Raw genomic sequence first — 21,629 nt, forward strand, 5'->3', positions numbered from 1 at the left:
TCATCCTCAAAGGAGCTTGCTGCTGCCTGGTATTGCGTATGTGGTTGTTTCGTTACTTACGCCCTTGGACGTCTGTAGTTCATTCCTGGAGGAGGGAGCTTTCTTCCGTTGTTTCTATAGTAGTTCCAATTTGGTTTTGTCATAATACATGATGTGCTAAAGGTCAAGCAATGTTCTGCTGTTGCAGATTTAGTTACCTGTTGTAGCTTGGTATGTCTCTGGTGTTCTTTACATCTTATTTTGACTGTTCCAGTAGTTTGACCGAAGTAAGATATCCCACATTCACATGGTATGTGGTAGACACCAGCTTTCCTTAACCCCATGACAGTTCCAAGGAGCGTCCTTATCTTGCTATTGTGTTTCTTCAAGATTCTGCTGATCTTGGCAGATATAGGTCCAGCATACGGTAGAAAGGCTACTTTCCTGGTCTGGTCTGGTCTCCTTTCTGCTTCTCTCCTGTTGCCTCAGGTCGTCTGGTGGGATGGAGTGCTTTGCGGATGTCCCTGGTGGAGTATCTGTTGTCTGTGAACACTCTTTGTAGATGCTCTAATTCCGCTGTCAGGCTGTGATTTGGCTTGGTTACGAGTTTTCCATGCTTCTGTTGTGGGTGTTGGCAGCTGTCAGCCTATAAATATAAGTCAGTGTGTTGGTTTCCTGTACACACTGTCGCCTAAGGTGCTGTCTGCCTTCCTTTTTACCAGGACATCGAGGAATGGGAGCTGACCATCACTCTCTAGTTCCATGGTGAACTTGATGTTGGGGTGTCTTGTGTTCAGATGGTCCAGGAACTCATCCAGTCTTCTCTTGCCCTGTGGCCAGATGACAAACGTGTCATCAACGTATCTGAAAAAACACGTCGGCTGGTAGGCAGCAGTTGTAACTGCCTCATCCTCAAATTTCTCCATAAATAGATTCACCACTACTGGAGATAAGGGGCTACCCATGACCACTCCTTCAGTCTGCTCATAGAATTGGCCTCCATAAAGGATTTACGTTGACGTTGTAGTGGTTAATGAAAAAGAAAAAGAGAAGAAAAGAAAAGAAAGAAAATGTGGGAAGAAATGCTGAATAAAAAGGGGGTTTTAAAATAGTTAATGACTGTGAAAAAGGGAAAGAATGAAATGCAAATCCGACTTCATATTACAGAAAAGTTATCGGACTTAGTGTTTCGGAAAAGCTATTGTTGGAGTGGCGTTTCTGAACAAAAGTCAAACCAATTTCCACTACAAAAATTATTTGAAAGAGAACAGAGAATAACAAATGTGATTAACAGGGGGAAATGGCATACATAAGAGTTCATCCTTTGCCATGTTAACATGTCTTCTCACGTGCCGTGTTCAGGTCTTCAAAAATCTCCTACTTCATTTCTGCGTGAAAAGTAGTAGCGGCTCCGAAATTTTGCAATAAATTTCATTGTCTAGGAATTACTAATGTATACCAAACCGTCTTGATGTTGAATGCAACGTATTTTACGCCCTCCGAATTACATACAAATTTCCACAATACGTCTGCACATCAATAAGTTCTTTCATCTCCATCCGACCAAGACTAGCTAATAAGTTTTTACGTCTGCCTTCAGCTTCCGCTCTCGAGAGACAAAAGACGGATAGAAAACAAAAAAGGTTACAATTTTCTCTGCCATCGAGCGCTCATACCGCTGCGACGGTATAATTTATATTTGAGGGAACGAGTGTAGCGCGGCGAAATTCAAAGTCCCGCTACATCGCCCCCTCGACTGTTACGCTAAGACATTTAGTGTGGCAGGCTAGCAAACAATATAATAGATATACCTAACTGTCAGTATATACATATTTTCATAGGAAAGGCCACGTGCATTCATAGGGGATAATCTCTGTCAATACTTACTTTCTAAACCTATATACTAATTTGAACCCAACAATTACGTTTGTTATTGTCACTGTTGCATTTTGAAATCTTTTGTCATCTTATTTTCTCTTTCTGTTTTTGCCAGTAGTTTCACTTTGTATTCACCTTCTCCTTTTTACCGTAATCTGCTATACGATTTTATCCTGCCTATATATACTCAATAATACGTAACCCACTTCCAAACCATAACCAAAAAAATTTTTTTGCCACTTTCAACACTACCGCCGCTATAAAATCCACCGTTTCTAGTTCACAAACAGTTCCTTTCACCTATTAAACAACCATTTCGACTAGTTCTAATAACTTTAGATTTATTTCCATTTCCGTTTTTCTCACATCACTGATAATTTTTAGCCGCTTCCCACAGGTTTTAACGTCATTATTTCTTCGTCAGACAATTGTTAGCCTCATTTTCATAATCTGCCACCACAAAACCACTCCTTTTAATATATTACACGCAGTTTTTCAAAATTTTCCCGAATTTCTCCGTCCTCTAACGTGTTTTGGCGGCAACACAACCACCTAACCTTTGTGCACATCGTTGTCTACCAACCCAAGTCCAACATAGCCCAGCTGTAACCAACACCTTTTCGCCTTTTTTCACACCAGATCTCCAGTTAACCTTTATCCCTCCCCATATATTTTTATTTTCATTTTCATTTCCTCATGTTACACTTTCCACCTTCTAATACCATGTCACCCTCACAACACCCCCCACGACAACCCCATTAAGTTTTATTTACATTCCCTCTGCAAACATGCCTTCGCCCTACCCAGATTACACTCCCGTATTTTATTTTCCCAGGCTTGTCTGACATTTGTCATTACCCCCAAAGGCCTCACACTTAAAGTTCCCATCTCTGGCTGCAACCCTTCTTTCCATCAGTCCCTATACCAGTTCCAAACAGAACAATCCATTGCCCTCACTCACCTAATCCTTCACCTACACATAAATTCAGCCAATGAACACACCCGTCAACTCCTATCATTAATAAAAGTCCTCAATCTTTCCTCTCCCACATCCACACCGGCTGTTCAGAGCATCCTCCTACAGGCCAACCGCAAATTAGAACATCACGCCACCCTCCACCTTAAAAAACTATCCAATCTCCTGGTTACCCACCTCCGGAAAGGCAACTCACTCACCCTTCACAACCTTTCCAACAAACCTCAACCTCCTCTCATTGCACACAGACCCAGTCTCTCCCATCTACTCAATCTCCCACTTCCAGCTCCACTCCCTCCAAAACCTCAAAATTCCAATCAACACAATCTGGAACCACAACACCCTAATTCAGTAGTTAACCTTTCCTCCAAACCTCTCTCCCAATCCGAAACCTCTGTCCTATCCAAAGGCCTCACCTTCATCCCCACTCCCAGATTCAACCAAACAGCCCTAGTCTAAGATTTACTGTCCTACACTCGCACTCTCTGCTGGAAATATCACTTTGCCACGAAGAAAAATTATCCTAATCCGACTCCCCAAGACACCATCCAAATTGAACCCTGCCTGGAACAGTTCCGTCCTCCGTCGCAGCGGGACCCACCTCCTCTTCCTCAAAATCACCCTCTCCAAACCTTCCAGGAATTTCTGACTTCCAGCCTTGCATCTCAATCCTTCTTAAAATACCTTAGTCCTACTCCCAACATCACCACTGCTGAAGCCCAGGCTATCCGTGATCTGAAGGCTGACCGATCCATCGTCATTCTTCCGGCGGACAAGGGTTCCAAGACCGTGGTACTTGATCGTCGGGAGTATGTGGCTGAGGGACTGCGTCAACTTTCAGACAACACCACATACAAAGTTTGCCAAGGTAACCCCATTCCCGATGTCCAGGCAGAGCTTCAAGGAATCCTCAGAACCTTAGACCCCCTGCAAAACCTTTCACCTGACTCCATCAACCTACTGACACCCCGCACCCCTATCTTCTTCCTAAAATCCACAAACCCAATCATCCAGGCCGCCCCACTGTAGCTGGTTACCAAGCCCCCACAGAACGTATCTCTGCCTACGTAGATCAACACCTTCAACCCATTACATGCAGTCTCCCATCCTTCATCAAAGACACCAACCACTTTCTCAAACGCCTGGAATCCTTACCCAATGTGTTACCCCCGGAAACCATCCTTGTAACCATTGATGCCACTTCCTTATACACAAATATTCCGCACGTCCAGGGCCTCACTGCGATGGAGCATTTCCTTTCACGCCGATCACCTGCCACCGTTCCTAAAACCTCCTTCCTCATCACCTTAGCCAGCTTCATCCTGACCCACAACTTCTTCACTTTTGAAGGCCAGACATACCAACAACTAAAGGGAACAGCCATGGATACCAGGATGGCCCCTCGTACGCCTCGCTTAGAGGAAGCCTTCTTGGTTACCCAGGCCTGCCAACCCAAAGTTTGGTACAGATTTATTGAGTAACGTTTACTGTGGTCAGTTAGGATCAAATAAATAGTAAAATTTGTGTGAATACCATTTCTGACTGACTTTTCTTCTTTTGCAGGTTGTCCACCGACAGCTGAAGCACTCCTGTATGGAATACTCCAATTACAAAAGAAAGTGAAGCGAATGAAGACACTGCAGATGTGGTACAGAAAGTAAATTACTTAGATGAGCAGTGCTTTCCTCTTTAACACAATGTTAAAAGGAATTTGTACCCTAATATTTATTGTAATTATGTAAAGTTTATAATATTAAAATATTTAATCTAAAATATATCAATACTTCACTTATTCCCAAAGTTTAGCCTTCAGGATAAAACAAGTCAAAACAAACGGTAGGAAATCAACGTTTAATTTCTATATGAATCTGATCAGTGATGTCAGTGGGAATTTTTCTAGTTTCCTGCTTCACATTAAGTGAATTATTTACTGTCTAAAAACTTTTAAAAAGTCTCTATTAAAACAGAAGAGCTATTTTTAAATGACGTTTACCATCAACTGTACTATTTATTCAAATTTCCACGATTGCAATTTTGACCTTAAGTCACTATCAAGTTGTTAAATATGGTTGAAAATGACCTAAGGTCAAAATTGCAATCGTAATTAGTAGTACAGTAGATGGTGAATATGTCATTTAAAAAATTCTTGGAGAGTGTAACCCCACAACAAAACTATTGTGTAGAATTGCTATTGTGAAAGTATATGGTCAATGGGTAAAAGCCTATGCCGTGTAAGGCTGAAGATGATTAACAACTGGCCATTTGCAATGGGTTACCCAATTTTTTGTATGGAACACATCATGGTCCAGTGGACTATATCAGAGATTTTGACTCGCTTCAGATATCAGTTACTGCAGCTGCACAATGTAAACTCCCAATTCAAGGTACGTATTGCCCAACCAAAGGATGTGCACTCAACTAGAATGGAGCAGTGAAACTGGTGGCCAGGTAACAAAAAAAAAATTGGTTATCGAAGCACCTTTATTGTGATGTCAACACACCAGAAATGTGTACATACCTAACTGACGTAAGTTTTGATATAATATAGACAAAATTACAGAATGTGTGAAGATTTTGTTGACACTTATAATGTACCTGTAATTTTTTTCTGGTGTATGTGACATAGCAAGAAAATAACTTCCACATGATATTCACATTTCTATATGAACAAACAGTTTATTTTCAAAGAACATCAAAATTTTTACTAAAGGTTGCGAAAGGCAAAACTTAATGTATTTAAGTTGCTAGTTTGCCAAGAGAGCTTTGATTTTTTATTATTTATTACTTCTATTTTTGTTTATAAGTTAAGGTGACTCACATATAAGAAACTGCAGACTGCAACAGCAATCTCTGAGGAACAAAGAACTGTCACACACTTGGATGATTCACAGGACTGCTTAAGAATTTTATGGCCACAATGAGTATCCCACTCAGCAAAAGGTGGAAGATGTCTTACAAGACTGGTTCCCATGACACCACCATTTGACTGCCAGAATTTTGAAATAACTGGGATTATAGATATTCTGATGGACAGATAATGTTGTGGCAGCTTTTCTGAGAAAAATGCACATTATCAGGAAAACAAATAATTGCAGCCTTATTGTGTATCTTGATGAGGCCTTGCTCAATCAAAATCGGATTCAAATGGCACTGATGGTTTGAAAGTAGCAAATAACGAAGGAAAGACTGTCATGCAGCCACCAAATCTGGTGATTTTTTTCAAATACTGGTTAAAGCACAAAGAAGGTAGAAATTAGTTAATAGAGGAGAAAATAATTTCACTTTCATGCTGCTGTACAAAACTGGTGATGCCAGAGGAAGTCAGGTGTGACAAGCACCTTTACAACCAGTTTGAACTATTAGCAAAAATGGCCAAAGAGTTTGTGAGGTTTGTCAGTTACCATTACAGTCCAACAGAAAGTATATGTGCCCAGAACAGAGGAATTCCTTGACACTAGGAAGAGTTACTGAATGCTTAACCCTTAACTGCTCGTGTCAGGTCAAGATGGCCCAGGAGTTTTTTCTTCTGTTGTGTGGCACTCTTAATTTCTGTTCACAAACCAAAGGCATTCATTTAATTCTAGGTCCTAAGGTTGTCAATCATGTCATTTACCAAAATATCAGTTTCTCAAAGAAGAGGCAATTATGTCATAGGCATTAGAAAGTGATGACAAAACAGTCTCTTTCAGAGGAGAAGTAAGAAGATGGAGAGGCTACTGATGAAAATGTCATTGCCTCTTCAAGTGACAAATCGTTGAATTTGTTTCTTTGTAAAGACCATATAGCAGAGATGCAGAGCCACAGATAGGCACAACAAAAAGACTGTCACAAAATAAACTTCCGGCTAACAAGGCTTTTGTCTCTCTCTCTCTCTCTCTCTCTCTCTCTCTCTCTCTCTCTCTCTCTCTCTCTCTCTCTCACACACACACACACACACACACACACACACACACACACACACACACACACACACAGAGGGAGAGGGAGAGAGAGAGAGAGAGAGATTGTTACATTCCATCCTGGATTTTCCATTGTTTGATTTCTTTCTAAAGACTACTGTCGTGAAAATGAGCTGACACAAGTGAAAACAGTCATGAAGGAAGACCCAAAAGCCATATCTTTTCTCATAAACCAGGTGCTTTAGTGCTGGCTAAAGCAGCATAGACTCCCAAGGGAAAGTTTTTATTTTGAAGAAAAAATTATCGATGACATACACTAACATGCATTTGATGAACATTTTTGGATGATTCTACACGTCGACACTAACCACATGGAGATGAATGCATTTCTGGATCTTCTGCTATACGCAGGAACTTAGAGCTTCCCATCTTCATTTCAGTGACCTGCAGGATATAAATGGGCTTGATGTATTTGCAGTGATAAATCACTAGAGACGAGGAAAAAAGAACTTACAAGCTTGGTGCTAACACCATTGCAAGGTAAGTACCTGAAGTTGTTTACTTCTGGCGAGAATGTGATGAAGAGAAACTCATTGTTCTGGGGACAATGTTCCTTCCAATAACATCTCCCAAAAGATCCCCAAGGAATATGCCATAAAGGTTTCCTTTGGTAGACAAAAAAAAAAAATCTAATGAAATTTCAAGTTTATGCAGGCAAACAGTGAAGTGGTCCTTTCAACAAACCAAACAATTCTTCAGAAATAGTGTAGTGTCTTGTTTTTCCTCTAGTAAATACTGGCAGAAATTTAACTAAAATAAGTGGTATAACAGCATGCCTCTTGCCAGAACTCTAGTGGGGAAAAAAGGTTGACATGGTCAGAATACTATACAAAAAGATAAACCAGATAATCATCTCAGTTTTTTTACCAATAAACAAATAACAGTAGCTTCAAGTGTGTTCAGTTTTATAGAAGATGCAACAACGGTGTCATATTTTACAACTAAGTCGCTGTCTGTTTTACTCTTCTCCATGATGCATAATGATGGAAAGATCGAAGAATACGAAAGGCTGTCAAAGAAAGCCAGATGCTACATTTTTTGAGCACATGGATGTTGGAGTAGCTACTTGTGATTGGATTAGTAGTAATTGCAGCGTTGGTAAAAGGAAGACGTCCATTCATGGTTTGTTCCCCCTTCATTTGGTAAACATCTGCTCTGAATCCATTTCTCTCTTACAAGCTCTGGTAATAAAGTTACAATACACGTATTTTTGAAGGCTGTGGCTAAGGAGACTAATCGACAATGTTGTCAAAAAATGGCCAGTTCCATACATATCAAAATCTATGATAAATATATAGATTCGTCTTGCAGGGAGAGGATCTGGTGCCAGCATGCAAAGAACAGTACCAGCTACCACAGCCTAGCAAATGAAGGTGTGCATGTGACAAGCATTCCACAGTATGTGCTATTTGTTCCCCCACACGTACATAAAACGCACATTAAGGTGATTTGCACAGACTTTGAAGATGACAAAAATGGACATCTTATATCGTGTAATACTATGCCTTTGCCTTAAAAAGTTACTGAAACACTGTGTTCAAAAATCAGCTGTGTGAACAGTCCAAATAGGCAGGAAACTATTTCTTTCAATCAAAATCATAATTACTGCAAATATAGATTTTGTATGGTAATATCTGGGAATGTTGTGATCTTTGTGTTTTAGCTTCAGGTCAAAGTCCCAACTCAGCTGAAGAATGCAAAGAGGAGGGGGGGAGCACCATCCATACTTTGTCACCCAGCCACCATTTTCGCAGCTCTATCTGCATGCACTAGTAGCTGTTAATAGACAACTAAAATAAATTCTGCATCTTGAAATGAGGTTCGGCAGTAATACAGTTTTGAAATACAAAGGAAGCACGGTAGAGGTTGGCAAATGGTTTAGAAATGATTTAATCAGTATTAATTTCTGAATTTTTATTGAAAAACATAATTACAGTGGTTTGTTGTACAGAGTTTAATAATCTTTATCATAAGTAAGATGGAAAGATCGTTCATTCTCCCTTTTGAGTATGTCATGCAGTTTTGATACTTGTTCGATCTGAGTTGCGAGCTGAGTAGTGTTTTCATCAATCCACTGCAGAGAGTTCATATGAGCATTTAAAATCCGGCCAATTTGCACAAACTGTAACAGAGCAAAGAGATTGTTGCATACAACACAAAAATTTACTTTGTACAATAATAGCTACAAAATATTGGCACCTTAATTATACATAACCACTAGAGATTACTTTACAGTTTCTAATAAAAAATTTCCTTGTGACAGTCTATCAATTTAGGGTTTGTTGTCTATTATTTTTTTTGCTTGCTACTCCTTCAACCTTCGAGTGGGTGCATCTACGCATAAAGTGCGCCAACCACAAATAACATTGTCTTGTACCATTCCATTGCTTTACGATTGTGAGCCCGTACCTATCCCTTCATTACTGCTTCAGCTAACACAATAAGTAGTGGATACATCCAAGTGAGCAGCAGCAGCAGTAGCATAAAATAAACAGCAAACTAGGTGAGAAAAAAATTACAACCCATGCAAGAAAATGACCCAGATTCCAAGCTAGCAGCATAATCCCATAACGAGGCAGTTGTGTACGAGATCATTAGCAACTGACTAAGTGGTTGGCTGGGATCTGATGCAACTGCGCTGTTTAATGCTTCGAGTAGATAGTGGTATGATGAATGTTTGTTTTATTATTGTTTAATGAAACAATGATTTAGCTCATAAAATGTGAGTTTACTTTATTGTTGTATGATTAAACTCTGATTTTGCTCATATGTTTACCTTGGCGACATAAAGACAGCTATTCTGTACATGCGTGCAAAGTACGCCACATGGCTGCCCAAGGGGTTAAATATCACTATTTTCCTAATTTAATGCAATAGTATTTAATCAAAACCTAACAGCCATAAGTGAGAATTTATATCTCACCCGATATTCTGGGTAACTGTCTGGACTTTCTGACATTACCCATAGTTGGTGTCAAAACCAGGTTGAAGTAAAATCTTGCTGCAACCAGTTGGCTGTATTATACATATGATACCCATAGGGGGTCTTGTTGGGGGGCTACATCAAAGCCCAAGTCTATGCCGACAAGCCACAAACTTTGGAACATTTGGAGATGAACTTTCATCAGGGTATTACAGCAGTGGTGGACATCTGAATGATATTTTGTTCAGAACACAACTACAATGTCCATGCTTCAAAATAAAGTACAACTTACTTTGATAAGCTGTCGCTCTTAGAGAAAGTTGCTTTACGTTTACGAACACAAAATAATGAAATTTACCGGATCATTTGAATCCTTGCCACTGCGATTCATTTCATTCAACAGATCAATAAGTTCCTTGAGATCTTCCGACATCTGTTTAAGCTGAGAATCTAGATTCTCAGCCAAATCGTAACTGAAAAAAAGTTACAATCAAAATAATTTCCTAACATTCACAACACACAAAACTAATTATGATGGAGTGGTAAACAAAAAGTAAGTATCTTCAGAAAACACTGTTACAAAGCGACACAGTTTATGAAACTAACATCAATACGAGGAGGAAGAAATAAATATGCAAATAACATGTGAGCAAGATTTGCAAGGCCACTCACGTTCGCTCCCGCTCAGGATCTATTCCTGTAGTAATAGTGTTCTCAAGTTCTTTTTCCAAAGGAACTAAGCATTCTTCCAGTTCTCGCTGCTGAGCCACAATGAAATCTAGTTCATGTTCCAGCTGTTGCTGCTCTAGCTTGACTTGTTCCACAGCACTATTCAAATTCACAATCTGCACATTGAAGACACATTTAACTAAAAAAAGTTGCACTGCTTAGCTACACTTTATACGAAAGACATAACCACTACATTAGCAACAGAATCCATTTCATAGAAATAACACAAAAACTTATAAAGCAAACACATACACACAATTAACTTTTCTTTTACTCTAAATCATTTGAACTGTCTAGCCAAACATGAAGTTATGCATAATACAACCTGGGTGCAATAACACTTCATTACCTGGAACCAATTGTTCACATCCAAGTTTGGGCTGCTAATTTTGTATCTGAAAACATAACATTTCTGGGACTGACCCTGAATGAATTTCAAATAATACCACAGTAGTGTACCCAGGAAGATTTTAATCTGGTTTACATTGGCTACATATTTAAGTGGAGTGTCTAGTGACTATGATGTTAATTACACTTTATTATATTTCTCATGCAATGAAACAGTATTTTCCGACATGTAGGAATAATAGAACATCATTCATCTTACATGATACTGGGAATTATTGTGAAGTTGTGGCATTTCCTAGACATCTGGCACTACGCAAAGTAAAGCAAAATGTATTGTCACTGTCACATTTCCACACCCAAGATATAAATTTGAATTTCTATTCACATCAGCTTCCTGAGGTTATTATACTTTGACTTTTCAGACTCCTGCTTACCTATTTTTATTAAGAAAATAACTTAAAATGGATATCTAAAATAAGCTTCAAGTTCTAAGAATAATTATTGATGCACATGGCAGGCAGAAACACATTACCAAATTTATGTGAACATCAACAAAAGGCTTGGCACTTTGATGTAGTTGGTCAAATACATTCCCACTGAGGAAGGGAAGCCAAGAATTTGGAAGTGTGTCACATTGTCAACAGAAATGGGTGTGTGAAATGCAGAGCTTCTTTGTGCTGTTAGAATTGCCCAGCACACATACAAAGTTGTACAGTAAAGGACAATGTGTGTACACACACTGAAAGACCTACAGTATTAAGGGAGATTATATAAACAATTGATACCCAGTGTTTTACTTATGCTTTTCACATTACAGGATCTTTTCACTCAGCAACATAAAACAATTTTACAAGCTACACCTCTACTTACTCAAGGTGTATTAACGCACATTGCTGCTCCTGTCCCTATGTCCTCTAGACGTTTTAAACATGCTACTGCTCCTTCTGCCAGGTGTTGTAGACATGTTGTTATGTGCCACCTTGATGACCCCTGTCTGCTCCAGTTGTGTTATGACACACAGCTGCTCAGGTCCTTGGGTGTTCTGGACATGTTAACATGCAGAGCCAGATTTCCACACTGAGAGCCTACCAGCTGTTTAACATTTGGTGTGCTCAGTTGGAGTCCTTGTGTGCACTTGCTGCTATTGTCTTCTGTTGCTGTTTTCTTCCTCAGAATTAGTTACTGGCTATTGACTAAGACTGGTTTATGTAAATGGAAAGAAAATGGCATCCCATCAAAGTTGTAGAGGGGCAGAAACCTTAGAGAGTCTGACTAGCAGTGACACTGAAAATAAATCCTTCAAAAGAATCTCAAAGTAACAGTCCCCATCTGTGTAAACAACAACCAAAACACAACCATCTGTTCCTACAAGAGATGAAAATTCTACAGGCTCTGAAGGGTCACAGTGAGTGCAAAGTGCTTGGGAAAAAAGCACTCTTTAGCGACATGTTTGACTGAAAGAAAACTGATTTTTATCCGTTTGTGCACACACATTTGATGATTCAGCTACATGACCCAAATGTGCCTTTGGTCAAAGTTTAAGCCTCTTTTTCTCAGATATTTGTAATGGAAGACCTAATGAAACATGTAGCAATTTACACACCAAAACAAATACATCAGATTCCACGTGCTCTCGCTTGTCAAGATGGACAGAAACTGGATCTGAGGAATGGTAGTCCTTCACTCTTATTTGTATGCTATGATTCCTGTGCAAAAGCTGAAAGTCAGTGACAACTGGTTCAGGAACATACTACTGAACACTTAAGATTTTAGTGCAATTATGCCTAGAGATTTTTCTGTTAATTCAGAGAATGCCAAGCTTTAGTGACAACTCTGTCAATAAGGAAGAATTCAAAATTAAAAATGTTGTTGATAAAGTTTTTGCAACACTGCACACTGTATTTCATCCATACTAAAAGCTGTTTATTGAGAAAAGCCTGTTTCCCGATACACCTGACCTGTTACAATTCCTCTGTCAAAGACATGCAGGGGTGTACATGCACCAATCATTTTCCCACCCCACACCATCAATCCATGACCTCCATATAGGTCCCTTTCAAGGACATTAAGGGGTTAGTATCTGGTTCCTGGAAGATGAAAACCCAGTGAGAATCACTGTTCAGGCTATACCTAGACTCGTCCATGACCATAACCTGGGACCACTGTTCCAATGACCATGTACTGTGTTCTTGACACCAGGCTTTACAGGCTCTCCTGTGGCCGGGGTCCTGTAGACTGTGTGTCTGGAGACAACTGTTCCAGTGGCTGCAGTAAGGTCCCGAGCAAGGCTACCTGCAGTACTCCGTGGCCGTCTGTGGGCACTGATGGTGAGATATCGGTCTTCTTGTGGTGTTCTACACTGTGGACGTCCTGTACTGTAGCGCCCGAACATGTTTCCTGTCTGCTGCAATTGCTGCCAGAATCTTGAGAACACACTTTGTGGCACATGGAGGGCCTGTGCTATGACCTGCTGTTTTTGACCAGCCACCAGTTGCCCTAGTACTCTACACCTCATAACGTCATCAATGTGTGTTCTTTGAGCTATTTTCAACACACAGTCACCATTGGCACATCTGAAAATGTCTGCACACTTACTCACTGCACTGTACTCTGACATGCACCAACACACCTCTGCGTATGTGGACTGTGCCAGCGCCACCGTGCAACTACTGCAGGTCAATTGCACCACATGCTCATACCACGAGGTGATTTAAACCAGCAAACTGCCCACCAGAGCGTTGTTTCACCATGTATCAGCATTATCCTTAATTTATGAGCACGGGTGTATTTATCGTCCATGTTTCACTTCCATACATCACTACACTCCATACACATACTTTCAGAAAAAACTTCCTGACACGTAAATCTATACTCGATGTTAACAAATTTCTCTTCTTCAGAAATGCTTTCCTTGCCATTACTAGGATACATTTTATATCCTCTCTACTTCGACCATCATCAGTTATTTTTCTCCCCAAATAGTAAAATTCATCCACTACTTTAAGTGTCTCCTTTCCTAATCTAATTCCCTCAGCATTTACCTGATTTAATTCAGCTACACTCCATTATCCTCATTTTACTTTTGTTGATGTTCATCTTATATCCTCATTTCAATACACTGTCTACTCCGTTCAATTGCTCTTCGAAGTCCTTTGCTGTCTCTGACAGAATTACAATGTCATTGGCAAACCTCAAAGTTTTTATTTCTTCTCCATGGATTTTAATTCCTATTCCAAAATTTTCTTTTGTTTCCTTTACTGGTTGCTCAATATACAGACTGAATAACATTGGGCATAGGATACAACTGTGTCTCACTCCCTTCCCAACCACTGCTTCCCTTTCATGCCTCCTCGACTCATCACTGCCGTCTGGTTTCTGCACTAATTGCAACTAGCGTTTTGCTACCTGTATCTGACCCCTGCCACCTTCAGAATTTGAAAGAGATTTTCTACATCTACAAATGCCAAAAACTTAGGTTTGATCTTCTAAGATAAGTCGTAGGGTCAGTATTGCCTCACGTGTTCCAACATTTCTACAGAATCCAAGCTGATCTTCCCAGAGGTTGGCTTCTACCAGTTTTTCCATTCGTCTACAAACAATTCGTTTTAGTATTTTGCAGCCATGACTTATTAAACTGATAGTTCGGTAATTTTCACACCTGTCCACCACCTGCTTTCTTTGGGATTGGAATTATTATATTCTTTTTTAAGTCTGGGGGTATTTCGCCTGTCTCATACATCTTGCTCACCAGATGGTAGAGCTTTGCCAGGGCTGGCTCTCCCAAGGCTTTCAAGAGTTCTAATGGAATGTTGTCTACTCCTGGAGCCTTGTTTTGACTTACGCCTTTCAGTGCCCTGTCAAACTCTTCACGCAGTATCATATCTCCCATTTCATTTTTGTCTGCATCCTCTTCTGTTTCCATAATATCGTCCTCAATTACATCACCTTTGTATAGACCCTCTCCATACTCCTTCCATCATTCTGCTTTCCCCTCTCTGCTTAGAACTGGCTTTCCATCTGAGCTCTTGATATTCATACAAGTGGTTCTCTTTTCTCTAAAGGCCCTCTTTACTTTTCCTGTCAGCAGTATCTATCTTACCCCTTGTGATATATGCCTCTACATCCTTCCATTTGTCCTCTAGCCAGTCCTGCTTAGCCATTTTGAACTTCCTGCCAATCCCATTTTTGAGACGTTTGTATTCCTTTTTGCCTGCTTCATTTACTGCATTTTTATATTTTCTCCTTTCATCAACTAAAATCAAAATATCTTCTGTTACCCAAGGATTTCTACTAGTCCTCGTCTTTTCACCTACTTGATGAACTGCTGTCTTCACTATTTCATCCAAAGCTACTCATTCTTCTGCTATTGTATTTCTTTTCCTCGTTCTTGTTAATTGTTCTCTAATGCTCTCTCTGAAAAACTCTACAACTGCTGGTTCTTTCAGTTTATCCAGGTCCCATCTCTTTAAATTCCCACCTTCTTGCAGTTTCTTCAGTTTTAATCTGCTATAAACTATCAAGTTTTCTTTCTTTCTTTCTTTCTGTGTGTGCATTGACAACTGAATGCTTCAGATTTTCAGAGAGTAGTCTCACTGAATCCTAAAGTACTTACCTTTTCACTAGAAATTTCCTGCAACATTTCTAAGTAGCAAAGCAAAGGAACAGAAAGCTAATTATTTTAACCACACTTATCCCAAATATGATTCTAGTATCTTAAGCACCTCACACACTGATATGACACACATCAGTCATCCACTTACTAACTACTACCATTGAATACTTAATTTCATCGCTAATTAACAACTTTTCAACAGTAACATACGAAAAAGCAATTGAACAAGCACTTTGTGAAATTTTTATATCACTCAGGATTCAACACAAAGACTTCAGTCAAAATTTAAGACATACTCTCTGCTCATGTTGCAACAGCTAATAGCAAGTTCTTCATTATCATAAAAAATGCGAGTTGCGACTGTTAGTCACTGAAATTTGTCATCTTACCTTTTCAGCATTAGAAATAAGCATGCGGTCCCATGCATTAATCTGCACAACCTGATTCATGAAAACTTTTTCTTGTTCCTCTAATTCCAGAGTCCATTTGTTTATGTTTTCTTCAAGCTGACTGAAGTTAAGAGAGGAAGTTGTACCTGCTGCACTTGAAACCCTAGAAGACAGAGAATAACTGGTTTCAGAGATCACAGCTGTAAATTTAAGTACTATATGATGAACTGCAAATATTAAACTCAAAGTACAAACATCAGCATATGAGTGAAACTTTATACTGCACTGTTACCTATGTACCAAGTACTAGGATGATGAAGCAAAACAAACAGGTACAAATCCTTTTACAGAAGGAGACATGTTCAGAATTTTATGTCAGACTTTTTAGTAAGTCAATTTTATTTGCACCTAAAATCCCCAATATAAACAGTAATTTTCATCCTTTACTTTCCTTGAACATGTTTAAAAATAAAGGCACCTTCTGGTTAAAAAAAGTTAGCAATAGATTAATGCAATATGCATGAGGACAACAATTTGAGGCAAAGTATAGCATAAAGCATCACTCAATTCTGTTCATGTACCATAGCCCAATTCACAAATGATGGCATTTTACACAAGTCAAAGCATGGATGGGAACTGCAGTATCGCCAATTCCAAGTGACTGTTGTTGTACATGCATAGAGGGGTTTTATGCTTGAAGAAAGTTGTTTTCTCACTTGCTTATGTAGAATATGTCACTTACCACCTCATCACCATGATAACTAGCAACAAATTGAGTAAAAATTTACTAAATAACCTGCTATGAACACATTATATATGTGCGCAGAATACAACATTCGAAATAGAGTGCACTTGGAACATTACCATTTAAGTTCATTGGCTGTTAGAGAAAGCATGATGTCAGTTGCGCAGAACGAGTCTAAACTCTACTGCCTTCTTTGTAATTTCAACTATAGAAAGAATGATGCTACTTAAGTAGAGGTGCTGTTCAGATCACAAAAGAGTGAAAGCAGAATCTCTTGTGGTGTCAGGGGCCATTCTGGAATTTGAATAGAGAGTTTTAAAGCCAACATGACAAACTAATCCCATAGAACTGTGGCAGAAAGCATTCTGACTTATATACGATTTTGCTACGGATCTGGCTAAACTGATGCAGTAAAAAATACACAAACTGCATATATCACAGACCATAACTTAAGAGACTTTTTTCATAGGATTTAAGATTGAAGGCAAACTGTATTTCTGGGTAACCCGGAGCAGACATAGTTAGTAGTCCATTAGCATCTCCCTTACGATTGTGTAATCAAATTTAAAAATTCTGCATTCAGTTCTCATTTATACAACCGAAACCAGTATGCACTAATTGTTATTGAAATATGGCAATCAATAAAGAAATGCCTAGAAATGGCATAGCAGCATCTCATTCTCCATTACTTTCCAAAATAAAACCCTACATGTAAAGTTGACAGGTGCCAGAAATATAGAAGAAGAGCTGCATTTGGTGTTGTTACGTGTATCATTTTCCCCTTGTAACTCTTTTGCTCTTTCCTAGAGCTGCTGACCACCTCGGCTAGCAGCTTAAGAGAAGAGCAAAAGAGTTACAAAGGAAAAACAATACAGATAAACATGCAAAAAACAGCTTGAGAATTATACAAGGAAGTGCAGAACACAATAATTACACAGCCCAAAAATAAGAGTGCAGCACATTATCAAATACAAACTGTGTGTAGTAGTCTTAAGTGGTCACTGGATGAGTAATGGAAGATTCAGTTAGTCGACAAACAAATTACAAGTAAACACTTTTATCATCACTGCAAAGTTCAACAAATATACTGTGCCAAGCAGGAGCACAATGCAGAAAGTTGATAATTAAAATGATGGTTGCAAACTCCCTCCATTTAATTATAGCATCCCATGAGGATTCTTCCAGTGAATCTGTCTGGCATCTGACTTTCCTACAATTACTTTTACGTTGTTTCACTCTGACTCCTCTGCCAGTATTCTCTTCACATGGCATCCTGTGACTTTTTTCTCTTTCCTGGAATGAAGAAATCATTGTGTGGCAGGAACTTGCAGAATGACAAGGTGATTTCTGAGGTGTAATATTATCTGAACAGCCAAACTGCAGACTTTTGAAGCTAAGGTGTTTGTCATACATCCACTATTTGGAAAAATGTGTCGCATTAAAGTTTTCAGATCCATAAAGTTGGCAAAGTAGTGGAATAATTTTGTTTTGAAGATGTCATTGGACTGTTTTCCTCAATGGTAGATAAATTTCAACAATTAATGAAAGAACTTCACAGGCTCAATTTGCATGTACATCTGAAAACATTATCACAAAACTACAGAAATTACAATGTCAACACAGTGAAAAAAAAATGTACAAATTAATACTGTAATCACAGAATTAGTTGGGTTGTATTTAGGACAACTGAAGACTATTCATCGTGGACAGCAAACGGAATCAACAGTTTTTCAAAACTAAGCTTCTAGTATATCTGAAAGTATATATCACCCATTTCCATTCAAAGCTGTGAAATGGAAATGCAGGTGTTGCTAGTTACTAAAAGAGACAGGCAGACATACAAATGGATCAGGAACAGAATGTAGTACAAGAAAACGTAAAGGATGTGGTCAGGGCATACATCCACGCAAATGAATGGTTTATGCAATAAAGATGTACACTGATGGACTTCAAAAAATAAAAAAATGGATGTAATTACCTTATTGAATGTGGGTATATGACACTTGAAAACATGCAGAAGCAATATGGGTATGGCTGAAGCACATCTTTATCCAGCAGTGGGCATCAAGTGGTTAAAAATGATGATGATTAAATTTTCCAAATGTGTGCTGCTATCTATTCGAAAGAAAATGTGTTGTCTGCTTAAGCAACCAGCATGAAAACAATGACTACTAAACAACATTACTTCTGCGTACATAGGCATGACTTCACTATAACTGAACCACTGGGTAAATAAACAAACAGTAATGCAAAATATTAATGGAAACTTGATTATATGTGAACTGAAAATAGCCAGAATCGTAATGTAAGTGTTCCGTAACTAATGCGAACACAATGACATACTGAAAACAATTGGCACAGTCTAATGATGGCTACAAGAAAGCGCTGGTGCTAGCCAGAACATAGTTTACTCTAGAACAGCGAAGACATCTCAAAGATACCTCTCAATTTTCATTTCTGCAGCAATAAATTACACTTTTAACATTTTTCAACCAAACTTAGTAACTTTCCTGCATCACTTCAATTTCTCACAAGAGTGTACTGCAATTTGGAAAGTTTTCAGGATTTCATGGAAATTACATGAAGTGTACCTAGAGCTGCAGGATGAATCGATTGACCCCCAAGTGTTTTTTGGCTGGTAACAGATGCTCTCAATGTCACTAATAAAGAGATTTTGCTTATTCTGGATAAAATCAGATATTGAATCATAAAGTGACTTACTGGATTCTTTTGGTGATTATCGTGATTATCTGTCACAGTCAACTGACAATAAAAGTAGCAAGACAGAGGAAGAGAAACCACTATCAGATGTCCCCCCATCTCAGTTCTTTCCATTACAAGCTCAGGATAAACCGGCACAACAGTGAAGCTGGCAGATGGAGATGGTATGGAATGGAAGGTCACTAACACACCACTGCCTGGAAGAACAGCTGCTTTGAATGCTTGGAAGGAGAGTGGGGCCACAGCAAATGCCTCACACCAAGTGTATAATTGCATCAACAATGCCTTCCCTCTTCTTTTTGATGAACAGATGATGTGAATAATAAAAAATGCACAGAATCAAATCCTCAGCACAAAATAAAAATCACCACTTAGACTGTATTGTTGAAGGAACTGGAGACAATTTTTGGTATGATGTACACCAGAGATGCTCTTTGTGCTAAACGTGTCTCATTGAATGACCTTTGGTTGTGTTCACTAAGGTAAAATTTTATCACTGATAAAATGACATGTGACAGATTCCTCCACTTCGATGAGAAGTCATCCTGAGCTCAATGCATCCTTGCTGAAAAGTTCGCTCTAGTTTTAGGTAGCTACTGACATGTATCCACATACATTTGCAATAGCTTCCCATACCTTGGTAAGGAGGAAGGTAGATCAGAGTATGTCATCCCTTGCCTCCTGGAACCATTTCCTAAGCATGGAAGGAATGTGACAGCACTTATTCTCATCCCTTCCGCCTGTCAATAAATTTCAACAGAAGTAAATATTACTAGCGGGAACGGTGAACAAGATTTACAGAGAAATCCCGAACTGCTTCAAGAACAACTCTGACTCAAATTCCACCATCTTCCTGAAAAATACTGATAAACCAGGGTGCATCCTGACAGTGTACCAAGGGATGAAGAATAAGAACCCCATTATTTTCAAAACATTACATCCTGAAGAACCAGTGGGCACTGAAGGAAAGACAAAACCAGGAACTGTTACCGTCCATAAAGCAACAAAGTGCGGTGTGGATGCATATGAGCAAGTGATTCACAGAAATTTAACTATGCCTTCTTGCAAGAGATGGCTGATGCCTGCCTTTATATCCTAGACAGAGCAACAATAAATGTGCGTTTCTTCCAAAATCAAATAGACTGAAGAGGAATGCATTCAGTCTTCAGCTGGTAAATGAACTCTCAAACTGAAAGCAACAAATCACAGGACAATAGTAAGAAAGCCAATCAAACAAAGAAGCAGCTGAAGGACTGGACAATTCAAAAAGGTGTCAAACTGGAAAGCTCACAGGAAATAAGATCAAATTCATCTGTGAGACATGCAAAGAGGACCTCAGTCGGAAATGTGTGTGAAAAATATTAATAATGTACTCAAAGCACAATTTCAAGGTCTGAAAATAAACAAGTAAATAAATCAAAAAATGTCAGGAACTTTAAAAATGGGTCACATTTTTGAGTAGAAGTGCAAAGTTTTGTATCCGTAACAATAATCTAAGTGTTAGAAGTTCAAGGTAAGACTTTGATTGAAAAATATGTGTGACTTACACATGAACAGAAAAAATAAAAGTCTTACTTCTAAAGGTTAAACTCATTAGGGATCAACGACTCATGCACACTGGTTTAGAGAGTGTCACATTTTCCATTGTTCTAGTGTTGCACACCAATGGATAGCTTTATCTAGTGTGCAAAGTTGCAATGGCAAAAGTAAATAAATACATAAGTCATTTATTTACGTTTTCCTTCTGCCTCCCGCCATTCAACAACTACCCAATGTTAACACGCTGAGTATATTTTCATTGTGGAACTGGTTTGTTTTTGCGACTGGAAACACCTCCTATTCCAAAACAGTCCTCTAACAGCGCTGCTATGTGAATTGTGTAGCATTTGTTCTGCACGTGTTTATGTGTTAACTATTCGTATTTTATGTTTCAGAGGCAAGTGAAAATGGAGAATGTGCTTGGCACTCATGTAATGCAGTCTGTGGCATCACATAAAAAACACTCCCAAACTGGCTGATATGCCATACCAACTGTTATCAATCTCATGCAGAATTTTTGCCTTGAACCTTTATTCCCAAATTTTAAATTTGAACATGAAGTCAAATCATTCAAAAAGGAGTTGTGACTGATTCTGAAAAGATAGCTGAATTACATATAGTGGCTGACATTGCAAGGCAATGGATTTACAGACACAAGATTACTTTTCATTGTTCAGCAGCAGAGCCCATGCTAAGTTGGTCACTGAATTGCACAATACGTAGATACCAATATATGACAAATGAGTGAAATACCACACAAGGAGAATGCAATAGCCGTAATAAGTCATCCCACTCTATGTCTGAGAATTGAGTATTATTAGAAGAACAAGG

At 38.9% G+C, this 21,629-nt stretch overlaps 2 protein-coding genes across 6 annotated transcripts in view; one reads left to right on the forward strand and one right to left on the reverse strand.

Moving 5' to 3' along the window:
* LOC124798176 (NADH-quinone oxidoreductase subunit B 2-like) overlaps positions 1-4,608 on the forward strand; it is a 53,369-nt gene extending 48,761 nt beyond the window's left edge. For both annotated transcript variants that reach the window (XM_047261460.1, XM_047261461.1), the window contains one exon: positions 4,397-4,608. In XM_047261460.1, coding sequence (XP_047117416.1) covers positions 4,397-4,494 — 98 coding nt within the window. In that variant the 3' untranslated portion in view covers positions 4,495-4,608. The remainder of the gene's footprint in view (positions 1-4,396) is intronic.
* A 4,083-nt stretch (positions 4,609-8,691) lies between these two features.
* Positions 8,692-21,629, reverse strand: part of LOC124798299 (nuclear pore glycoprotein p62) — a 35,966-nt gene continuing 23,028 nt past the window's right edge. For all 4 annotated transcript variants that reach the window (XM_047261634.1, XM_047261633.1, XM_047261631.1 and 1 more), the window contains 4 exons: positions 15,794-15,956; positions 10,388-10,560; positions 10,074-10,188; positions 8,692-8,914 (listed from right to left, as the gene is read on the reverse strand). In XM_047261634.1, coding sequence (XP_047117590.1) covers positions 8,747-8,914; positions 10,074-10,188; positions 10,388-10,560; positions 15,794-15,956 — 619 coding nt within the window. In that variant the 3' untranslated portion in view covers positions 8,692-8,746. The remainder of the gene's footprint in view (positions 8,915-10,073; positions 10,189-10,387; positions 10,561-15,793; positions 15,957-21,629) is intronic.

This window comes from Schistocerca piceifrons, chromosome 5 (assembly GCF_021461385.2).
Source record: "Schistocerca piceifrons isolate TAMUIC-IGC-003096 chromosome 5, iqSchPice1.1, whole genome shotgun sequence".
Lineage (NCBI taxonomy): Eukaryota > Metazoa > Arthropoda > Insecta > Orthoptera > Acrididae > Schistocerca > Schistocerca piceifrons.